The sequence below is a fragment of the Apteryx mantelli genome, chromosome 8 (genome assembly GCF_036417845.1).
Source record: "Apteryx mantelli isolate bAptMan1 chromosome 8, bAptMan1.hap1, whole genome shotgun sequence".
Lineage (NCBI taxonomy): Eukaryota > Metazoa > Chordata > Aves > Apterygiformes > Apterygidae > Apteryx > Apteryx mantelli.
Genome location: NC_089985.1, coordinates 39,865,854 through 39,888,967, shown reverse-complemented (window position 1 = coordinate 39,888,967; position 23,114 = coordinate 39,865,854). Strand labels below are relative to the sequence as shown.

At 42.0% G+C, this 23,114-nt stretch overlaps 1 protein-coding gene across 1 annotated transcript in view; it reads right to left on the bottom strand.

Annotated features, from left to right (window-relative positions):
* Positions 1 to 23,114, bottom strand: part of PATJ (PATJ crumbs cell polarity complex component) — a 158,718-nt gene that overhangs the window by 14,620 nt on the left and 120,984 nt on the right. Inside the window, exons 32-38 of the mRNA XM_067301340.1 lie at positions 20,446 to 20,517; positions 19,821 to 19,938; positions 19,073 to 19,206; positions 5,878 to 5,961; positions 3,446 to 3,639; positions 1,465 to 1,612; positions 179 to 265 (exon numbers count right to left, since the gene is read on the bottom strand). Coding sequence (XP_067157441.1) covers positions 179 to 265; positions 1,465 to 1,612; positions 3,446 to 3,639; positions 5,878 to 5,961; positions 19,073 to 19,206; positions 19,821 to 19,938; positions 20,446 to 20,517 — 837 coding nt within the window. The remainder of the gene's footprint in view (positions 1 to 178; positions 266 to 1,464; positions 1,613 to 3,445; positions 3,640 to 5,877; positions 5,962 to 19,072; positions 19,207 to 19,820; positions 19,939 to 20,445; positions 20,518 to 23,114) is intronic.

Sequence of the window (23,114 nt, the reverse complement as noted above, 5' to 3'; positions counted from 1 at the left end):
TCTGCCTCTGTGACACTTACCTTTAAACACTTCGCAGTTCAACACAGGAGAAGAAAATTATTGTGATCGCTCCGCGTCCTTGGCTGGAGATGTCTGTGCAAGGACTGAGCCTCACCTGCACGCTCCTGTGCCTTGCCCTCCGCAGCTTTTTTTTACGGTTATGAAATCTGTCACTAACCTGACTGGTCTGGGATGTTTTCCGTGACGACAGCCATGATCCAGCTCGCAACCTCCCCAGCTCAAGATGCACTAGGCCTTGGGCACACTTGGAAAAAACAAACAAATCAACCACAGCATAGAGCATTTAAGGAGACATACAGTGTTTCATGCTCTCCCGGACAGAATCATGTTTATTTTCAGAGTGACAAGCCTGAAGAAACCACAAGGAACTGAATGCTCACGATTTCAATGTTTTTATTTGGACAATATGAAAAATACCTGTCCCTGGATTTAGGTTTATCATACCACACCTCCTGAAGCCAGTATGAATCTTTCTACTGGCACAGCAGTTCTTAGATCACACCGTAGATGGTCGATTATTCACTAAAAACCCCTCTATAACAAAAAGCTTGCCACAAACAATACTCTTGAAAAACACTTCAAAATGCTGCAGAAAAGGGTGAATCTGAATTTAATGCATACGGATTCAACTTAGTAATACACCTTATCACCAACTTCCAATTTTCAAATAGGCATATTTCTGGCCAGGTATTGACCCTGAATGGAAAAAGTAAGGAAAAAAAGAGCCCTACTCTTCCAAAAAAAAAAAAAAAAAAAAAAAAAAAAAAGCGGAAACCCTGGTGGTGATGGCAGGGCAAATGGTCCTCGTCTCCAGATACGGTCTGGAGTAGAAATTGGTCAGCAGCTGCACTCGACCCTTCACTTCACCCTTGCTGCGGGGTGCCGGGTCCCGGTGTCCGGGGGGAGAGCCAGCGATGGGCACGCGCAGCCCAGCCAGCCACAGGCCCTCTCCTACAGCTCCCGCACAGGGGCAGCCATGAGCTTTCCAACGGGAAAGGGCAAATTCTCCCAGGCCTGAGTGCTTCCAAGTATAAAACCACTCCTGCAGGACAAAAAACTGTGCAGAAATGGATTCAACATGCGATTTTATAGTTGCAGGTTAGCACTGCAAAGCCAAAGGCGCTTCATTTCAGCACAGTTCTGCTTCGTATGTCTCTCAGGTTTCATAATATTTTTCTAATGTAGGAAATATATGGCTGCTTTTTCAAATAAATGTCTAAATACTGCATGTGCCTTTGTTTTCCCACTTGATATCATCCCCACTTCTAAATATACATGGAGGAGTGATTTTAAGTGAATCTTCCAAAGTCATTTCAGATCAAATTTCCGTCTGGGTAATCGGTTTGAGTTGTCCTGCCTACATGTAAATAGCACTTCAGGATAATTACCTTGCACAATGTCAGTAACTGCAATTCAATATCTTAAAATGTATTATGTACTCACCTTAAGTATAGTGGCAACAGTCTCTTGTGAGGCATTTCTCATATCCTCTCCATTAACAGACAAAATCTGATCTCCTTGAATTAATCTTCCATCTAGGTCTGCAGCTCCTCCTTTAACAATGTCAGAGATAAACACTCCACTTCCATTTCTGACAATGCAAGAAGCATATGGCTAATTACACAATCCAATATTCTTTGAGAGACCAATTTAGATTACTTTAAATTAAGACACATTAAAAGAAACCTGTGAGCAGGGGAAGAACGAGTTATACCTCCCATTCAAGCATTTGAGCATAAAAAAATCTGTGAGTTTTAAAATCAAGGCATGTTTTGCTATTTCTAATGCTGCCTTTTCCTTTGAACTGCTAGTTCTGACTGTATGATCCATAGAGACTCATGAAAAATAGCACTTGTATGAACAAAAAGCCACGGATCAGTCTAAGACGATGTTAAACTATCTCCCGATGTTCCTGATATGAATTATGCAGCCCCACCTTTTTTTTATTTTTATTCTCCCTAATGGTTCAGCTCATTTTTTTCTTCTAGAAGCCTACAGGCCCCCAAAAGAAGAGCAGAGAGAAGTCTGCAGAAAAGACTTTTATAGTTTGCACACGAGTTATGCAGCAGAAAATCCAGCTTTGTGGCTCTCCCTCTGCAGCGGGCAGCTAGGCTTGCAGGAGCAGGAAAGCGGCCGGCCAAGCGGAAGAGGGGAATAAGCAGATTTATTAGCTTCAGCCTCCTTGCGGGGGCTTCCTTTCCCAGCCGCCGCAGCAGCTCTCCACGCCCGGCCCCAGCTCGGGGCCCGGTACGGCATAAGCTGATGGAGAACGTCATGCAAAGAGGTGGCATTTGGTATCCCTCACCCTAAAGCGAGGGACACAGCACTTTGCAAACCGAATTATACATGGGTATCATTTAATCTACTTCACAAATTAAGCTACCTCTAAGGTGGCAACCACGACCGAAGCTTTTAGCAGTAGTACAGAAAGTTTTGCACAGAAGCAATCGCGGGAGGGCTGGAGGCCGCAATAACCATCTGCAGGGTAATTTACATAAGCCAAATTAATTATCCAGCCTGCAATCTGCTCACAACACCTGGGTTAAACATCGCCACTCTTGTCAAAAAACGGCTGTGGAACCTTTACTGACCATACGCAGTCGGGATAATGACATGATGATTTGTAACTGAGAAAATAAATTTTTTTTGGCAATACAGAAGAGCAGCCATGTGATTCTCATGCACCAGGACGGAATGAGCGCTTGCTTGTGTCATGTTGTAAATCTCTTCTAGCAAGGAAAGACTTAATCTATCAGTGCTCTAGTTCAAATGACTTAACAGCAGTGGTTTAGAGATACATCAGCAAGAAGTCACATTTTATTAAGCAGTTGCTAGCTACCACACTCTCTCCGATTCTGCTCAGTGCTCCCAGAACTACTGTCCATAGAGCTCCACGGTCACTCAGGCATCTTTCAGGATTTGGGTCTAAACTTTCGTCAGCCTCCTGTCTTCCACTGAAAGTGGTCACTTTGAAACCGAGCAGGATCTAGATCTAATGAATTCATTTACAAAGGCATATCCTGGCAGTCGGCTTTTTCTCCATTTTGGAATCAGAGAAGCCACGGTTAGGACTTCCTAACACTTACACAGAGGCACGATTAACCCAGCAGAACGGCTAGTTCCCAGCTCTGCCTGCGCTCACTTGGCTGTACCTGCTCAGAAAGCAAGATACCCACTCCGCAATGCAAACGGTGATTTTTCCAAGGGAAACCACAGCTTTTATTATATAGGCATTTTGTTTTTCTGATAGAGAACCCAGAATCAAAACCCCATGACATCCCTGAAGGTATTTAAATCCAAAATTTTGTTGCTTACGGAAGTTTTCCTTTATTTCACATTCCGTTTAATAGCTACAGCTGTTCATATGGCAAACAGGAAAATATTTCTCATTTGAAGGGCAGTCTGATTGAAGAGACATTCTTACCGTTTTCCAGCTATGCTGAGGCCTAGCCCTCGGCCTGTTTTCTTTTGTATATCTACGTGGAAAACCTCCAAGTTTTCTTCGTCTTTGTAATGAGCTTCATCCCTGTAGACAACCAATTGCACCTTCTGTGGGGTCTGCCTCAGCGCAGTGATAGCTTCTTCGTGGTTGGCATTCCGCAGATCTATCCCATTCACCTGAAATAATCAGTGTTTTCTTTCCAAATGACATATGTGAATGATCTTTTCATCACCATACTCACATCCTATCCTTGTGTGACAGGACAAATTTGTCAAGTTGATGTGCCTTGGCACTCTAATTTAGTACTCTGATTTCCAGAGGGCTGAGCTCCTGGATTTCCTCTTGAATACTAGTTCAGTACCTCATGCCACTGCCCAGTTTAAATCACAATAATCCAAACATTTTGGCTTGGAAGCTTTGTGGGTGCTCTTTTCTTCTTTTTAAATGCTGGAGAAGCTCAAACGTGAGCATTGCGGCAATGCCTGACACCAGTCACCGCATGCTGAGCAGAAATGTCATTTGTACCCTAGCTCTGCCTTTACTTCTCCTGTCGGAAAAGCTGTGCCTTGGGCCACCTGCGATGGCTTGGTGCTGCTCCTTCTTGCCTTCGGGAAAACGGGCAGGGACAAACTAACCTCATTCACATTTAAACCCAAACAACCACCTCGAACAACACTTCGTTCTTAGAATTACACGAAGCGTGATGTGCTCCTTTTAACCTTCTGGATTGCTCATCTTTGCAGGCATCGGTGTGCGGATTCCTCCTCCCTCAGACTCGCAATGCGCCAAGGCAAAGACACAGGGAACCAGAACCGTTAGCAAACGGCAACGGCGAAGCCCAGGCAGGACATACGCACTGGTTATTTTGCTTTGTTCCAATAGATGGCACACAAGACCACTCCTGGAGCACCCAATTACACTTCCCTTGCAACAACCTGAAAATGCTTTGGCATTTTAGTATTATCAGATAGAACAAGAAGTTCTGACTGAATGGTGGAGAACTAGAAAACTATTGCAACTTGAAATTTCGTCTCCCGCTTTGGCCAAGCCGACATATGGATGCCCTTTAAGATATTCACCAACGCTCTGTTGACAAAAACATTTTTTGTCAACATCAAAAAATATCAATACTTAAATATTCTTAAAGACTTGTTAGGAAGTAGCATAAACTGTAACTGAATAACAAAACAATGTTAATCTACTTATATAACATAAGAAGTTATAAGCCAATTAAAATACTTCTTCATTTTTAACTATGCAAAGTTATAAACATACACAGTTTACATTAGGACAATTAAATCTAATTCATAGTAATTATATTCTTTTGTACTAATTCGGTACGCATTTATTTATATACTGCATTGCTTATTTTTTTCCTACTCAGACACCTATGTGTGCTTTATCATACTAATCTGAAACTAACTCAGAGCTGTCCTCTTGCTTCATTAGTACAGCTTTTAAAAGCTGAAATAACAACAGTATTATGGCACACAAACATTAGCCCTTTCCTGTATGGTCAGCGAAGAATTAATTAACCTTCTCCGTTTTTATCACCTGGCTAATTATCATGCTCTGTTAATACACAGTTATTTATAAAACGAAAACAACATACAGCCCGAACGCTAAAAAAAAATATTTTCTGTGCAAGAGCTGTAAAGACAACTCCCCAAGTGCCCCTCACTATTTTTCTAACCCTATACCCGAAAGCCTTAATGGCCATGCTGGGAATTTGTCCTGCTCTGACAGCGAGGCTCTGCAAACAGCTGCGCGAGAACCCCCATCGCCTGCCTGCCTGCCTGCCTGCTGCACGCACTTGAATTTGCAAACCAGCACGTCTGTCTTAACCCTTGCCTCTCTCCGCTTCCACGCTCGCCTCCGGGAAAAAGAGACGGAACGTTTCTTTGCAAAAATAATTCCACGTGTTTGCCGGAACAGCTTTATTAAGCACGAGGGGCTGGGATGGCCGAGCGGGCCGGCGGCCAGGCTGCCCCGGGCTCCCTCCCTCCCTCCTCCCTTGCTCGCTCGGCGCTTGGCCCCGCTCAGCGCTCGCTTTCTGAGCGGCACAAAGACGCGGAAGCTCCTGCAGCAGTGCCGGCCTCTCGGCGAGAGCTTAAAAGGATGAGTGATCCCGAGCTGTTGGACACGACAGCTGAACCCTCTAACTCACCGACTGCCTTGCCCAATTAAATTTAATATAGTCTCAATTTGTGCCTTCAGCTTACATGAGTACATAAGGGAATATTGGTTTGCTGGGATGTTCTTAGTGGCGGAAAAGCAGCTTGAAGTAGAGATCCTACTAAATGATCACCATTTTCCTCACCAGAAACCTATTTGGTATTGAACACAGCATCTATGAGAAACACAAAACGTATAAGCAAACACGTCCATGCAGAGACGCTTCGTAATTCGCTTACCTCGAGAATTTGGTCCCCGGCCCAGAGCCTGCCGTCTCTCGCGGCCGCCCCTTCCTCGTAGACCTCGTGGATGACGATGGCGTCCTGCGGGAACACGGCACCGCGTCAGCTCCCCCCGCCAGCGCCCCAAACGCGCCCCCAGCCTCGCTCCGTGGTCAAGGGGCACGGCACCGCGCGTCCGGATAAAGACAACTCTAGCGTCGATTCTTCTAATACGCTGGGCTAAGGAAACGAGGGCCATGGCCAAAATACGGATAGCTAAGGAAAAGGGTAAAAAGTATTTTGTTTGCCGCTTCGGGGCAGTCTTATCGAGAACAACTTCTTACGCTTCTATCATTTTTATACATTGGCATCAGCAATATGTGAACTCAGTGTGAACTATTACATTAATATCATCTACTTTTTACGATATTATTTAAAACCAGATTCTTTAGAGCGATGAATATTTTTAGGGACTTGGCAGAGCTCTCCGCTTTAAGCAAGAGCTGAATGCCTTGTGGTAAACAGCGCTGGTTAAATCTGTAAGAAATGAAATCCAGAAGAAACGAACAATGGCAAACGCTAGTTTATTACTGAGGTTGGAAAATGTAGGCAGTGGCAGATGTAGCTTCAGGGAAGGTTGCAGCGATTTAATCTCATTGCCAGCAATAGCTGTCCCCAAAGAAAAAGCATTACAAAGAACACACTGTTCTCTCGCTGGTGCTTTCCCTCGGCATTGTTCTGGTTTGGTTTTGTTTGGGTTTTTTTCCCCCCCCGACACAAATAGGTGAACATCCTGCTCCAGCGCTTCAGCTGCGGCTCTGGCAAGGCGCAGCGCTTTCCAGGCGCCGGGCCGCCTCGCCGCGCGGAGTTTGTTCTTCTCCGCGACGTCGGCACCAAGCGGCGAGCCTCGGAGGATACCTGCCTGCACCGAGAACTGCAAAAGGCTCCGGATAACTACGCGCTGGGATTTTTCGGTTGGATGTGTAGATAGCAGATAACCCGTTCTCAGGCAAATATAACCCCCACAAGGCTCTCGCCCTGCGTGCTTGGCCTTCGCCAGGCTGGTGCCGGAGCGCTGCTGGGGGGAACACAGCGGCGGCACGGCTGGAAACCCCTGTTCGATGCCGCATGTCTCACCGCACAGCTAACGCCCCCCACGTCGCCCTGCGACGTGTCACCAGCACACGCGGTGGAAGCTGAGCAGAAGGCAAACTCAGCTGCCCTGGAGGGAACGCGGTGACGAAGCCACCGCCGGGAGCATTACTTGCATTCGTTCCCGCTGCACCTTATTTAGCGATGCGCACTTGTATCTGCACCCGCTCCACTGCTGCTAACGCGCAGCACCGCTGACACGAGCCGGGGCTTTGAGACATATACACCAGTCACCGAAAAAAGCCTGAAGGATGTTAACCACAGAGGGATTACAGCCGATACAAGCACCCCAGATGGGGGGAAGAGATTTCAATCTGCATAAATGAAGGCAAAGCACTGTGAGCTGTGTACCAAGGTAATTAAGAAAAATCAAAAGAACTGTTTGATTAAAAAAAAGGCGACCGCAGGGTTTTGTTGAAACAACTGAAGCAGCATTTACCAGAGGAACCGCGTGACACATTCATGTCCACCTCGGCAGCACAGCTGAACTTCTCCGCTACGTGTCTTAGCTCTCCCTCTGTTTTTCTTGTTTTGTTACCTCTGCTTTAAAAACGATCGCCTAACACTAGCCAACACAAGAGACTTCTGTCTGGGTGAAAGCCAACAGGGTGACAGTGATACATATTTTTTCACCTGAGGCTGATCATGGAAAGCTTTGAGAAAAAGCTGAGTTAGAGTCTTTGTTTCAGAACTTCAATAGCACGTTTCATTTTCACTTTTTCAAACGCTCTACAAAGGAAGGCATTTACAAATGGCCAACAAGATAATACAAAATATTGACCAGCTTATTAAGAGAGCATCATTCAACTGGGTACACTAGGGTGCTGGATGAACAAGAGGTTCAATAGAAAAACTGCATGTGACCATGTAACAGCAGACTGGGCATGTACACACAATGGTCAAATTAGGAACTTTTGGGCTATATTTCCTAACCTCGGAGCAAGGAACCTCCAGTTATATTCCTTGAAGTTTGTTTTCCATTTGTGGTTGCTTTAAAAATGGTCAACATATCAGAGCTACCAGCATTTACCAGTATTACTGCATTAATACACGTAAAACCACGCATACCTAAAGCTTATATTCAGGAACCATTAAATGTTATCAGCTTGAATAATCTGCATCATCTAGTCGAAAAGGCAGCAATTCAGTATTACACTGGGGGTCCTGCTTGTGTTAGGAGCCAGACCTATAACTAAAAATACATATGGCATGAAAAGGAACATTCCTGTTGTATCTATGCTTACCCTGAAGAAGGAAGCATCTAATTGACCTGCCAAAATACTGTTTTTCTTAACTAGTTTTTTTTTTTTTTAAACTAGTGCAGTTGAATCAGTCTTACCAAACAGATTAAAAACATAATGAAGCAGTGCGTCCACAATGTACACTAAAGATTTTTAAATAGTTCATGAGCATAAATATGAGAAACTCACCTTCCTTAGCTTATAAAGTATTATACATAGACATTTTTCCTCCTATACTTCTGGGATGAGCTGCAAGCACATTTAACTCAGAAAGAGTCTTTTTCCATTGAATCTAATGTAATTTGGATAAGGCCCTACTTGTTTTGATCATCCATGACAAACCATTAAGAAACTACTGACATTATTAGTTAAACATTTTTAACGTTATCAATATTTTAAAGAAGTTTGAACACGCAACAAAGATATCCAATGTAATATTCTAGCCATCTAACAACCGAGCATGACTCTGTAATGACTCTATTAACATATTAGGGTTTTAAGATATAACAGACATCTTTGGGCCCGAGAAAACAAACTAGGACCTACTCTTACTAAATGAAAATGCACACTAGCAAGGATGCAGTCTTTGAGAAAACATTACGCAACAAAAATAAAATGTAGGAGGCTGTCTAGTAGAAGCTTAAGGTACCATTGCTTTTGACAATGAACAGACAACCTTCGCTAGAGTCCTAGAGCAAAAGAAACAAGCCACTTGGACACGTACAGAGCGCACACTTAAAGCATGAGTTTTGGTTACTGGTCATCTGCAGCTCCTACTCACTGACTTCAAAATTGAGTTGTGTGCTCAGCATCTCTAAAAGTCAAGTCCTAAATAGTTCAAAACAAATCAACCGATAAAAAAAGAGCAGGAGGGAAAGATGTCGATGCCCAACTAGAGGTTATGAACTTGACAATGTCTACGGAAAGATTTTCACTCCTGTCCCACCCAATCTCCTCTCAGTTTCACACAGATTATGGCTCTCCATGATATAGCTTGGCACAATCTTAGAAACTGTTAGTGCAAAAGGGGGTAATAGAAACACTTCATCATATCAAGAAGGTTATTATTTAAAGAAAGACACCTAGTTGCTAAAAGCATATACTTCAGAGGGTTGACAAATACATTCAAAAAACTGGAGCTTTAATTTTCGTATATTTTGACAAAGAATGTTTCCTTAGTCTGAGAACATTATACAAATCAGGAATTAATGCAAAGTTTAACATTCCTCGGATGTGATGGAAGGATGCAGAATACAAGCCAGGGCATCTAGAGAGCATTACTCCACACTGAACAGGGTGCTTCTGATTTCTGCAGAACATTGCTATTGAACTAAAACTAGAGGAGGTTGAAGAATTTTAAAGACAAACAGAAAATCAAGGAATACCTGGAGAATCCTGGCAAAAACAAGGTAACTGAGAAACGTCCACAAATGCCTTTCTTGCAATGTGTATGCATGCAAATGTATTTTGGATGGTCTGTCCACTGAAGTCACATCAACACCTTCAGAAACCCATGACCCTCCCAAATAAAGCTGTTACAGTGGAATAAAGACAATTATCTCCCCTATTTTGCAAATATGGAATTCCACAGGAGAACAGATGGCTCCATGGTGGCAGGCGTAAACCTGAACTATCCAACCATAAAACCTGTTAGAAGGCAAAGTAGAAGGGAAGTTGCCCGCTACTGCTGGGGCTCTGTCCTGGGCTGGGTAATGCTTATATTGAAGGCGAACAAAAACAAAGGATCTGTAGTTCAATGGAATGAAGCTGAACACACTGTTACTATACATACTATATAGCTAAAAAAATCATCTGCAAGCCAGAATAGTTTCAAAACACAGCAAGAATATACCTGGTTGATAAACAGTGTGTGTCAAATCTATGAATGGACTGTATATTCACCAAACCTGCAATGTGGTATGTTAGAATGTATTTTGTAAGGTTCGGATTCTAGCCATGACACAGCTATAACCAATTTCTATTGCTTTACCAGCAAAATACCACAATTGTTATATAGCCTTGCTGAATAAAGGAAAGGCACCCACATGCTAATTCTCATACTGATTGTGACTAAAGAGGTTCTTGGCTGATGGGAGAAATGCACTGGTAGAAAGGCAAGGGCAGAGAAGTAGAAGAGCTCATAGAGCCTCTTGATCAACATCTTGAAGAAGTATAGAATAAATGACTCTTTCACAGAAAGTGCAAGACAACCCTACAAAAATTAGCACCCCATCTGAGACTGTACTTATGGGAAACAACTTGTAAAAAGTGCAAAGCATATTCTACATAGCAACTCTGTTTATCTACGCTATGGGGATAGTCCTGAACTCTAGGGGAATCTGGTCTCAAAACCCCCCCAACTGTGAATATTTCTCCTGCTTCATTTATAACAACTTCAGGGACCCAGTAGGGTGAGGATATCAACTCACCCATCAGCAGAGTGCACAAACAGAAACGCTCCCATTAAAACTTAAATTCAGTTAAGAGTGACAGCTTAATCTTTGTATCTTAAATGTCAAGAACTGCTAGGGTAGAGACCTCAGGCAACGCAGGCACTGCATTGTCTTGATTGAGCCTTGGGGAGAAAGGTGGCAAAGTCGGCTTCCTATTCAGGAAAACTACTGATGGAGTGAAACTTAAACCTGCAGGGTCATAAACGGTGGTGAGAAAGGCTCACAAGCTGCCTGGCTATGGGCTGGGACTGCTCACACATTTGCTGCAAGTTTATAGCATCTGAGCCGGTCTCTGTAATGTTTCTTTTCTTCTGTGCAGCCGTTCTTCAGGACAAGTAGCAGCTTTCAAAGCAGGTGCCCTTTTTCACTGAAAATCAGTAACCAGACTACTGAGTTACTTGTAAATGTTGGAAGTAGAAGGCGAAGGAGTAAAAAGACACAACACATGAAGGAGGTTAAAATTTCAAATATCATGGTTATTTTGACAAAGTTCTATCATCTGCTAAAAAGATGGAAGAGTATGGAAGAGAAACTGGAGCAGAGTAATCCCTACATATCTGGTGTTGACTGAATTTGAGAAGAAAAAAGGTCTGAATTCTGATAAAGAGGCTCCTTGCACTGAATATTACTTAACATACATCATTCATGACAACCTCCTTCCTTTAGCTGAACTAATATTAACTGCATTTTGATGTTTATCTTCACTGCGTTATTGCAGTCTTGCAGGCACCTCTGCCCGGCCAGTCTGTGAGAGCCAGCCGTTGTTTTGATAGGATCAAAGGCACTTCACAGGAGAAAGGTGAACCGCTACTCAACGAGGAGCACAGCAACCAGCGGCACAGAGCCAGACTGGTTAAAGCACTCAGATGGACACGAGTTGTTTCAAGATCCCAGACCGTGTTTTTCAAAGCATTTAATGTGGGAATCACTAGGCAAAAACAAAACGGTCCTGAGAGTAGAAACCAGAGCCACAGCTGTGCCCTCTAGCTACAAGGCCCTCTCTGCCACCACAAACATCACCATCTGTTTGTCCCAAATCTAGCGAGCACTAGGTATGGGGGGAAAAAGGCACCGAGTTCCCAGAACGGACAGCTCTGGCACACACAGCCACCTAACGCTGAATGTCCAGGCCAAAATAGAGATACCAGTCTTGGGAACAAACACAGTTGGATAGTGCTAGAAAGCAGGCAGGTCAAACTGCTGGAATTATATGAATTTTATGTGCCCCTATCCTAATTTGGTTTGCACTTACAGTTAATGGGAAGACTTCATTCACCTAATTAGGTGTAAAATACAAAACCTGCATGTCAGCACTTCCTGAGGAGGTAAAACAGTACGCTACATATACAATAATGCCCAGGAAAAGATGTTTTCTGATTTGGTTGACAATTTGTATTTTCCTAAGCTAATATTACACACATTTCAAACAAGTGTCTTACATAGCTACAAACATTATACTAAATTAACATTTATTAAAGATAATAATGCTACAAGGGTTTCTGATGACTGCAGGATTACAGACTTATCTCTTTCCCAGGGCAAGTAAAATACCATTAGTTATTTCCTTTTCAACTTGTGCTATACTTTGTCCAGAGCAGTAAAATTGTCATTTCATTTTTACAGTCTAGTTCACAGATAAAGTAGAAGTCAACTGGTTGTACAGTGTGTTTCACTGAAGAATTAGCCCCACAAAAGAATCTTTCGATAGTTAAAATAAATCCAGCTGCTGGTTACTTGTAGGCAGAGGAAATTACAGCTGTTACATTATGATCTATGATCTTCCATTCACGGACCTAAATGGAATCTAAAAGATAACAGTCCAGCAACAAAAGCTGAAGGTCAGCTGAAAGCAAATCGCTTGACTTAAGAATTTTATCTAATGTGTATCATGCCACATATACCTCTGCTAAGACTCAAATATTTTGCAGTTGCTAGCATTCACAAACCATTAACAGGCACCCAAAATCCTAAGCCAAACACTACTGTAATAAAACAGGCTATATAATGTAAAAATGTATTACTGTGTTAATGTAAAAATGCTTTACATTGCATGATACTGAAAAATTTCTCTACTCAAGGTCAAAATAAAAAGTCTGTTTCCCATTTAAGTACAAGCCCTTGCAAAAGATGGTGTTCACTTGCCAACTTTCATAAAAAAGATTAATCCACAACATCAATATGAATATAATTTTTCATACTAAAATACAGATTTATTTTAAGGAAGTGGATAATATTTGTATTACATTTTATAGGCCCCTATAGTTACATCTGGTCCTTATTTATTTAAATTTTATTCAGCTTGCATAATATTTTTGCTTACAGTTATATTCTCTAAGATCAGAAAAGCCCAAACCTGAAAATTCAATGGCACTATTCATTAACATTCCTTCGGTCTGCAGTCATAGACATTTGCAAGCTCTCCTTTGATTCTGAAATAATAAAACTAAGGTAATAAGATGTTTAGTGTAAAAATATATGACTTAAGTCAGAACGATAGAAAGAGCTATGTTTCTATGAATCACATGCCAAAGCAAACCAAAGTTTTTCAAAATGTATACATGCTCATTTTAGAGGGAATAATAAAACACAGAACTACGTACTAAAATGTTAACTCTCTCACTCATTATTTTATTAAATAAAAAATATCAAAATTTACAATGTACAGTGCATAACACAGGTTATAAAGAATGCGTGAGATCCTGAACGCACATGAGACGAAGTCCAAAGCCAATGGTTTCAACTACCAGCTAGAAAGACTCCTGAATCCTTTTCGATATGTCCTACTGCTTTTGTATACATTTAGTTTAAACGTTATGGTTGATTTACACTCCTGGAAGACACTGACTTCTTAGAGCAAGACACTGCTGTGCAAGCTAGCCAGACGGTCAAGTAAACCCTTGCCAAAGATCTATCAAACAGCTGATTTGCAGAACCTTCTGCTTTAATTCCCATTTGTGGTAACTCAGGTACAAAGCAGTTTGTTTTCTTCATGCTGTTGTACGCTAACGTCCTTTTGGAATTATGATGAATCCACCAACTTCATTTTTGCATTATCTAACCAAGAGTCAAAGCAATTCCTCATAGCTTCAAGCTAAACGCATTTACTACTCTGTCATCAAATTGCCTTCTATTTTATAAATGTGGGTGATGGCTAAGAAGTGATTAAATGCTTTTCCCTTGCAGCCACAAACTTTTCCTCTACAATACTCAAGTTGTGATTAAAAACTTAAAATTTCTATGACCCTTTTTTGTTTTGTTGTTCCATTCATTGTGCAACAGGCTTAACAGCATCAGTATCTATAGCCAATATATTACTAAAACCCTCCTGAGGCCCATATCCTGCTTTTCATTTGTAGCTATACAGTAAGCATATTCCACTGACACAGTTTTAGTCTTAGCTGTATGCGATGACTATACAAAAAGCCTCACAGACCTCAGCTGTGCGTTAAGTACTGAAGTTATTTTTTGCCTGATTCTAAATATAACGGGGGCAGGAGGAGCGGTGGCAGGGAGAAAGCTCCAACAGGTGAGAGCCTGTGTGTTTAGTACCGTGGGAGCCACATCAGCCCTCACGCGTAGGTACGTCCCACCGCTGCCCGAGCACGGCACAAAGCAGAGACGGCGCCGTGGCCGTGGCGTAACCAACGCCGGGTCCCAGCGGCAGTGAGCTTCTAGCAGGGACACTGGCCCTTACGGCGTTGGGGGCAAACCCAGGGGCCTCAACAGCTGCAATTTGAAGTCACCGCTTTCTCGATCATTCCCTTGTCCTGCCTTAAGAGCTGGTGTTTGTGCAAGGTATGACTCACCTGGACTGGGAGAATAAATCTAAATATTCGTCTGTCCAGCTCCGTCGCAACGCTCCCCATTCTCCGCTGCAGGCTGGAGAGCCTCCGGGGCTAACGGAGGTCATTAGCAGCCCTTCCTCCTTTACGACTCCTGTGTTACCAGCGCTCACGCCACCGAGTGTTAGTTGAGTGGAGGCGTATTCTGTTACTTTTTGGAGCACTGCTGAAGTGTTTCAGTTCCCTGGATTTGTGAATGTCTACATTTTATGGATGGAGTCCCTTAAGTTTGTTAATTACCTTAAAAAGGCCCTTTATTAAAGCCGGCTGAAAGCAAAAGTAAAAAATATGTATTTACCAATTCAAAATAGACACCCCAATATAAAAATTCTATATAAAAGGTTTGTTTTTGTTGTGTTTAATAATAAAAAAAAAAAGACACAGGATAAGGAAAGCTTAGTTTTTTCTTTCTCTAAGTTTAGATAATATACTCGACAGCTTTCCTAGCTGCTCTGCTTCCAAATTGCCCTCAGGTTACTGGTCCAACAGTCTTTGTTTTATGTTGTAGGTGCCTCTGCAGTATGTAACTGTGATTCAAACTGTCTTCGCGCTCTCCTCCCCTCCCAAGGTTTCCTACCTCAGGCTGGAAGGCACATCCATATACCACGTCTCCATTAACCTTCAAAATGCTGGATACCCTCCAGCACGTCCGAGTGTCTTAATCGGCCAGGCAGCAAACGGTGTCAGTAACTACAAGCAATCAACTCAACCATCACCAAGTCAGCTAGCCAGTCAGAAGCAAAACAGTGCTCCCACCTACTAAGAAAACGTTTGCATCTTGGAGCGAGGCTTTTTCACATATTGCCAAGAATAAAATCCCTGTGAATTGACAATCCTGTTTCATACAGGATGGCTCGATGCAAATGCTAACTGGACAAGACATAGTAGCATCCACTCACTTGGGAGAGATAACAGGGTTAGGATGAATGAACCGCACGATGCCATCTGGAGGAAAACCACGGCAGGTTTTTTACGCTATTCCTTGATGCCCTGTTCCCAGCCCAATTCAACAGCAAACCTCACAGAAAGTTTTTGGCGAAGAGTTTCAAAGGAAAAGCCCATTACTTGAACCTAAATTATTTTGCTTGAAACAACTTCTGCAAAATAAGATGAACAAAAAGTAGAATAACTAAGGAATGGTTCCTAAATTTATGGTGAACCACTGGAATACCTGGGGCTGCCACTCTGGTGTCCTGGGGGACTGGTTACCCGGTCTGGCACCCACCGGCCCCAGACTCTGCAGCTTTGGGCCAACCGGCCATGCCAACCCTGGCTCGCTGCCACCAACGCCAAAGGCTGGAAGCTCTGGGGACTCCACATCCAAAAAGAGTCTCAGGTCATCCCGGCTCGGAGCTGGGAGGCCAAGCACAAGAGTCCCGAGCAGCTCGCTGGGGATTGCAAAGCCCGGCGCTGCAGGCATTGCTCTGGCAGCCCCGACGCCCGCTGCAGCCAGTCCCGTGGCCGGCGGCCTTGGAGCCAGGCGCGCCGGCAGCCACTGGGTGACAATGACATCCCTGTCAGCTTTATAGCTGCTCTTAGCCGCAGTGGGGCTGACAAGCGAGTATATATCATTCAGCAACAGGCGGGTCAAGAGGGCCACACAGTGTCCCGGCGAGCACAGTTAGAGCCCAAAGCCTCATTTTGGGATGTTTCTGAAAACTTTTTTTTTTTTTTTTTTAATTCCCTGAGAGTTACTTTTACAAGTTTGATTGGACTACAACCAAAAAAAAAAAAAAACAAACCACCCCTCACAAATTGAAAGCGCTGTACTTCGGCCAGCTCCACTCTGCAGTTTAATTGCTTTAACGGAGAGGCCATGTGTGGTGTTCTGTCGGGGCACAGGAGAAGGTGAAATGAAAGGCAGCAGAGGAAGAAGAAAAACGAAAAATCAGCTCTTAGAATAGGACTGATTGGACGGCAGTCTAGAGATCAACACTGTGAAGACAACTTTCAAGGACAAGTCTTTCTTCCCATGCCTTTTCTACAACCTCATCTTCCCAGCTGATGCTCTCCTACTCCCCTAAGTAAGCAGCCACGGTCCTGGCTTACAATACATCCAACTTGGCAGAGTTTTGGTTGGTGGAAGTTAGGGTTAGGTTTTTTTTTGTTTTTTTTGTTTTTTAATAAATTTAATAGGATGGTCTTCTCAATGACAAACATTTAACAGGGGTTAAGACATTGTTTTCCAACCTCCTGAAAAAATTAACTTCCCTGCACACAAGCTGTATTTTTCAAGTCCCTACTTGGTGACTTCTGATGAGATTCCTAAGGTTATGACTTAAAAATGAAATATGGTGTACAGCTTTTAAGTGGTGCTTCTCCTTAGCAGGCTGCCAGATTTATTATTCCAAAAGCTGGGACTGCACATCATGCGTTTAAAAAGACCCCAAACAACTCTGAAATGAGCACTGCCGCTCCACGCGAGCTGCTGCTGTGCAGCAGCGTTAACTGCCAGTAATCCCTTCACCTTTTTTATGGTAAGGCATTTTCATACTGCATGGACGAGGCCTTTATGCTCTTGCCATAGCCACCTTAGACTCCATTCAACAAATCCTACTGAGGAACAGCCTCCCGCAATCCCCAGTACTCACAAATGAGGTAAAAAGGTAAAAGCTCCAAAGCCAAAGTTTCCGCAGCGGTGATGCCCAGGGAGGTGACGGTTGCGCGGAGCTGCTCCTATCCTGCCAGGATAGGATGTCCCCGACGGCCCGGCTCCACGGTGCTGCCCGGGCAGCCCAGCTCTGTGTGCACTAGCTGAGTTACAAGAACACAAAAGGCAGCAAATCCCTGTTCACACCTGCAGAAACAGGCTATGAATGGTGCTACTCCCATTCTCTCACACTTTGATCTGAAAATTCCCCTATTTCAAAAACAGCTAATGAATGAACCTAAGCTGCTGAAGCCAATTACAACTTCGTATTAATTTCCCTGCACTGTAGAAAGCAGTGGGTCTTGGGTACAGTTTTCTACCACCTGACTAGACCTGTAGAAATGATGAACTTCTACAGCACATGAGTATAATGTATACATAAGCAGTGAAGCCATAAGTCAATTTATTTGTCTTTTTTAAAATAGGAAAGATGTCCCTCTGTTTCACAGAGTTAAAACCAAATGATGAAGAGGAAGAGATATATCATCTGCTCTGTAAAGCAGATATTTCTAATTTTCATTTATTTATATGAAAAACTCATGAAAACCATGTACCAGATTGCTTCTGACCGACTGCCATGTACTATTTCTAATTCCAGTTAAATGAAGAAGCAGAGAGATGACTAATGCAGAACTACTTACTTGAATTTACTCAACTCTGAAGATTCTGATAAAGAAAGGGACTAGATACAAAACAGCGCATGGCCGGACAGAATGAAAACCATATAGACTGTTTTATCCTTTGACATAACTCAAATCTATCTCCATGTGAAACAGAGCAATTTATCCAGACCCCACCTATTTGGAGGCTTGGATAAATAGAACCAAAAAACAGAACCTTTTCCAATTTGAGCTCTAACACTGTAAACCCAAGTTAGAGCTTACACTTTGCAAAACAAAATGATCTTTTCTCTTCCACTTCCACCCTTTTTTTTTGGGGGGGGGGGGGGGTCTCAAGAAGGATTACTTCCTTTCAACTTCTTCAGGTTTATAGTGGCTTACACTGGTGGCACGTCACTGCTTAATGATAACCTACCATGATATTTTCAGGAACAACTGCATGTAAAGAAATTACAGAGCAACTCTACTGTCTTAAGTCTCTTTGTGGCAGGGGATTTAGGAAAACCCAATAAGGACATCTCTGCAATAGACTTGTTTACTGAAGGAACTGAATCTAACTTCTAAAATAAAAAAGCTGACATCCTGTAATACAGCATCCCCTAGACAAATAGTGGAGAGGAAACGGCAACAGCAGAGAGGCAGAGCTGAAAGGTTTAGCGTAACCAACTTGCTGAGTTTACACTTGAACTGATACATTTTAATATAGCCGAAGTTTTTTTTTAAAAACAGCATAACCAAAAGTATCTTAGACAAAAGGACACAGGAAAGAATAAAAGATTACCTTTGCTTTACCGCTGCTCAGCGAAGGCTTTTGCTGGCAGGGACATATATCATAGTTTGTTTAAACACCTACTAAGCATTTATATTCTCAAGGTGTTGGTGTTAACCTTGCTGAAGTAGCTCTACCTCTCTGACATTCATTTGTACTCCAGTCCTTCTGGTAACTTACCCGCCTGAAACTCTTAATTCGCGTGTGCTAAAAAAGAATACATACTTGTAAATTATGACCATAGCAGAAGACACCACTGAAACACAAGCATTTCAATTTAAATGGGAATAGAAAACAACTGATCTGATACAAGGCAAAATTATCAAAGCAGTATTGGAGATTGTTGCTGCCTGTTGCTCCTCCCTGTACTGAACAACTCATTAGAGCAGTAACAGATTAATGGCATCATTAGTTTCTACATTTTCTTTGCCTTTCTTCTCTCATTCTTTAACATAGACAATAAATACTAGTTGAACAGAAACTCACCAGTGGAGTGTCTTTCCCTCCAACGATGCTGAGACCGAGGCCCGATCGACCCTTAGATATCTCTACAGTCATCTCCTGCCCTGGAACAATAGGACAGGTCGCTGGATCCACAGGCATCGGAGGTGGAAAGACGCCTACGAACATGAAAAGATAAAGAGGTGACTCACACTATTAAATGAGAAAACAAAAATGGCTAATGAAATCATATGAGAGCAACTAAATTCTCATACTTTGCTCTTCACCTTTATAAATCTAAATCAAAATAGAAGAATATTCTGAGCTGCTTACTACAGAGTTCCTAAATGTCTGGGACAATATTTACTTCAGATATGACCTATACAGTTCAGATCACGATGTCAAAGCATATCGCATTTGGGGAAGATGAGGAGATGCCGTATCCCAGTGGAACCGACAGTGTTCCAGATTGCAGTACGTCCAGCACTGGAGAAAGACCAGCTGTCATTTAGACATAGAAGTGAAGTCATCTCAGGTACACAATATCACCATATTGCAAGGAACTACTCAAAGGCAAAAGGCAGGACTAGATAGTTGTGACACTTTTTTCCTCAGAACAGTTCACATATTACTAGCGGCATCACTCCAGCAATATGGAAGGGAACGATCAGTCCACTAAAGCACTGGCCTGGCCCTTCCTTGTAATAGCCCACTGGATGCTAAAAGAGAAAAACAGTCCCTATGTTAGGTACTAAATATACACTACGGTACTGAAAGAAATAACTGTTCATACTATGGCTGGTGACTTCTGCCTCTGGAGAAAGATAAGTAGGTGCTGGCACCAGGGATATCTCCTGTAAGCTGACCGGTACTTTGGTTGAAGATTTTGTTTGTTTGATCTGGTTGAAGACCTAAAAGCAAAGCAGAAGCAACACAGATCAATTATCAATAGCTGAGATGCATATTATGTTGAAATCATCCTTAGCTATTGATTATCATACCCTACTAAATCTGCCAAGTTAACAGGAGGAAAACAAGTAATAGGAACAGGTAATAAACAGAAAACACTTTAAAAGTAAATGGCAAATCGGGTAGACCGGATAACTGTGATTCCAGAAATGCTTATGCAGAAGTATGGACAGAACTCCATCTCTCTGCCATGTCTCTCAGACCAAGCAACTTGTAACTTTTTCTTTTTTTTTTTCTTCTTTTTAAACAGGAAAGAACATCCTTGACATTAGCCAGAGTGATTTTTTCCACATGCTTAAAGAGAAGCAAGTCATTTTTGAGTTTCCCCCCAAGAAAATTATTTTTATGTTTCTTCAGTTAAAAAAACACTACCTGGTAGGATAAATCACATAATCTTCAACTGAATCAAGCCCCCAGAAAATCTTACCAGTTAATTTAAACACACATACATTTTCTGGGAGCTGCTCCTCCACTTCCTGCTGATCTACCAATGCTGGTTTGTCAACTTTATATTTCACATCCTAAAAAATAAATTAAAAAAAAGAGTTAGGTGTATTGAAAATATCATATTAAATAAAATATCTACCAAAATTATAAATGATGGTTCTAATTGAACTCAGTGATATTGCATCATACAAGTACACTTACAGCACAACATAAGCCGAAGCCAAGAATTTGGAGAAGAATTAACAGGAATTTTGGGGAATATCAGGAGCTACTAAAAAAACCACACCCTAAAATTTTGAGAGCTTACAATATAAGGAAGGGATTTTGGGAGGAGATTATCCCACATTGTCTATGTTGTTCCTGAGGAATCAGGAACCCAAATTCCTCTAAAGGACATGGACCTGCAGACCCTGGGGTGTCGCAGGGCAGGAGCTCCCACGCGAGGTGGGAGAGGACACCAAGTTACATGTCAGGCTTCCAGCACACAGGCAGCTGTATAGACCCTTCAGTGCCTATAGTCAGAAGAAATTCAAATTCATCTGGTTTTCCTGTCCCCACTCCTCCTCCTGGCAGTTCTCAGCAGCACTGAGCATCCTGCCGGCATTTAAATAAAGCAATTGCTTATAATGCTTCATCTCATCTCATTATATATATCTCAAACAATGGCACTTCAATCACAGGCTCCTCTTGTATCCTCGTTTTCTTCCATATCCGTGTAATACACTAAAGAATATTCTTCTCTCCTATTTCTACAACTGCTAACAGCAGTTATGATGTCTGTCCTCTGTTACCTCTTAGCCAAACTTAGGCCACTTTGATCATAATATTAGATTTAGCTATCTTGCCAATGTAAAAAAAACCAACCCAAAACCTAATATCCTAGCTTGCAGAAATGTTGCGTACCTAACTTCAAAAGACAACAGTGATGTTCAGCATCTCAGAAGAATTTCTCATTAAGATGACAGATCATACATTAAAAAAAAAAACTATATTAAATTTTAAGTAACCAAGCTTGAAAATACTGGCCTTGTTTCCTGAAGTTTTATGAAATTAAATCTCCCAGCCCCAAAGGCTTTTTTCCTGCATTTTTTTCTTTTATACTCCAAGCTTGCTCTAACTATAACTGTTATCTGTCTGGATAGCAAGAAAATCAGATAAAGCGATCTCACTGTATTATCAGAAGGGTTAGAAGAGAAATGGAAAATTTGCTTTCTCATTTTATGAGAGATTGTTATAATGAACAATGAAAAATTATTTCATATCTTATTTTTTTTGATTCTGATACGTGACTAAACTCTGAAACTTCATCTTGCACATCCAGCGAGCACTGAACAGCACCTTTAAAACCATTTAATCCTCTCCATTTACACCCAGACTATGTTGGAGGCACCTGGGCAAAGTAAAAGATTTCTAATCCCTCAAGCACTGAATTGTACACTCAGCGTTTGTCATAGGCCTGTGACCCGACTGGTTTAATCTAATTCGATTCCCTCAAATGCATCCAAAAGCATTTTCAAAAAGTCTCTCCTATTTGCTGCTGCTTCAAGGACATGTTTTCCATCTGTGCTAAAACAGATTATTGTTCCAAGTTCAAGTAGGTTACAGAAAATGAACCTGTTCTCACATATCCAACGTCAGTTTAATTATGCTGCCTACAGGACACCGAATTATGAAGACTCTCTGCCAGGACGCTAACGATGCAAGGTGTTTATGAGCACATTCAATTACCACCCAAATCATTTTCATCTTAGTAAAGATAAAAGTTCTGAGAGTATCACTTATCAGATTTTTAAAAAGCCTCCATGCATCAATTGTTTTCCAGCAACATCTTATAGAAACTAAGATAGCTAAAATCCTCAGAAAACCATGGTCACCTCAAACATCAGCTAAGAAGCGTGCATATATTGCCTAACGCTTGCATCGGCTCCAGGTCAGGAAGAGAGCTGTTTTCTTTCCCCCTGTTATCATCCAAGTCTACGATGATGTCCATCACATAACTTTATACTTTATCAAATGATGAAGTGACAACGGCAAGTATCTTGGGACAGACTGACAAATTTATCAGGAACAAACGGATTCAAAATGATCTGAATTTTTTATTACAGCTGTCGCTTGGGTCAGACAACCTGTCCATGCTTTGAAGCGTACGCACTTGTGGAAGATTTTTGCTGATAAGCACATATTTTTTTATTTATTCAGTGAACTTGATCTTACATGTTGACTTTTATATTCCAAATCTCCCATGACATATTACTAAGAAATTCAATAACAATGGTGAAGTAGCATTAGACTCTAGTAGCAACCATCAGGCCCTGAAAAACAAGGCACTGTTTTCTCTTGCCTCAACAGTCACTAAAAGATGACAACAGAAATCTCTTCTCCCCAAAATAACATGTTCCCCTGTGCCACACTGCAGTGTTAAAGTCTCAATGCTGATACAACCACAAACCCATATCCTTCTGGTCAGAAGGGACTGATTACAACCAAATTATACCACCGTTTACAAAAATAAGACACCCTTCCTACAGATAATTGCCAAAGTCAGCCATGTAATTTGAAAATTCTGATTGAAATAAATCTCTGAAATTATGAAGCTAGGTGTCATGACTGTTTCCACTATTTTGCATCCATTTATGCCTCTAAATTAAGAATTGGCCCATCTGAAACCATC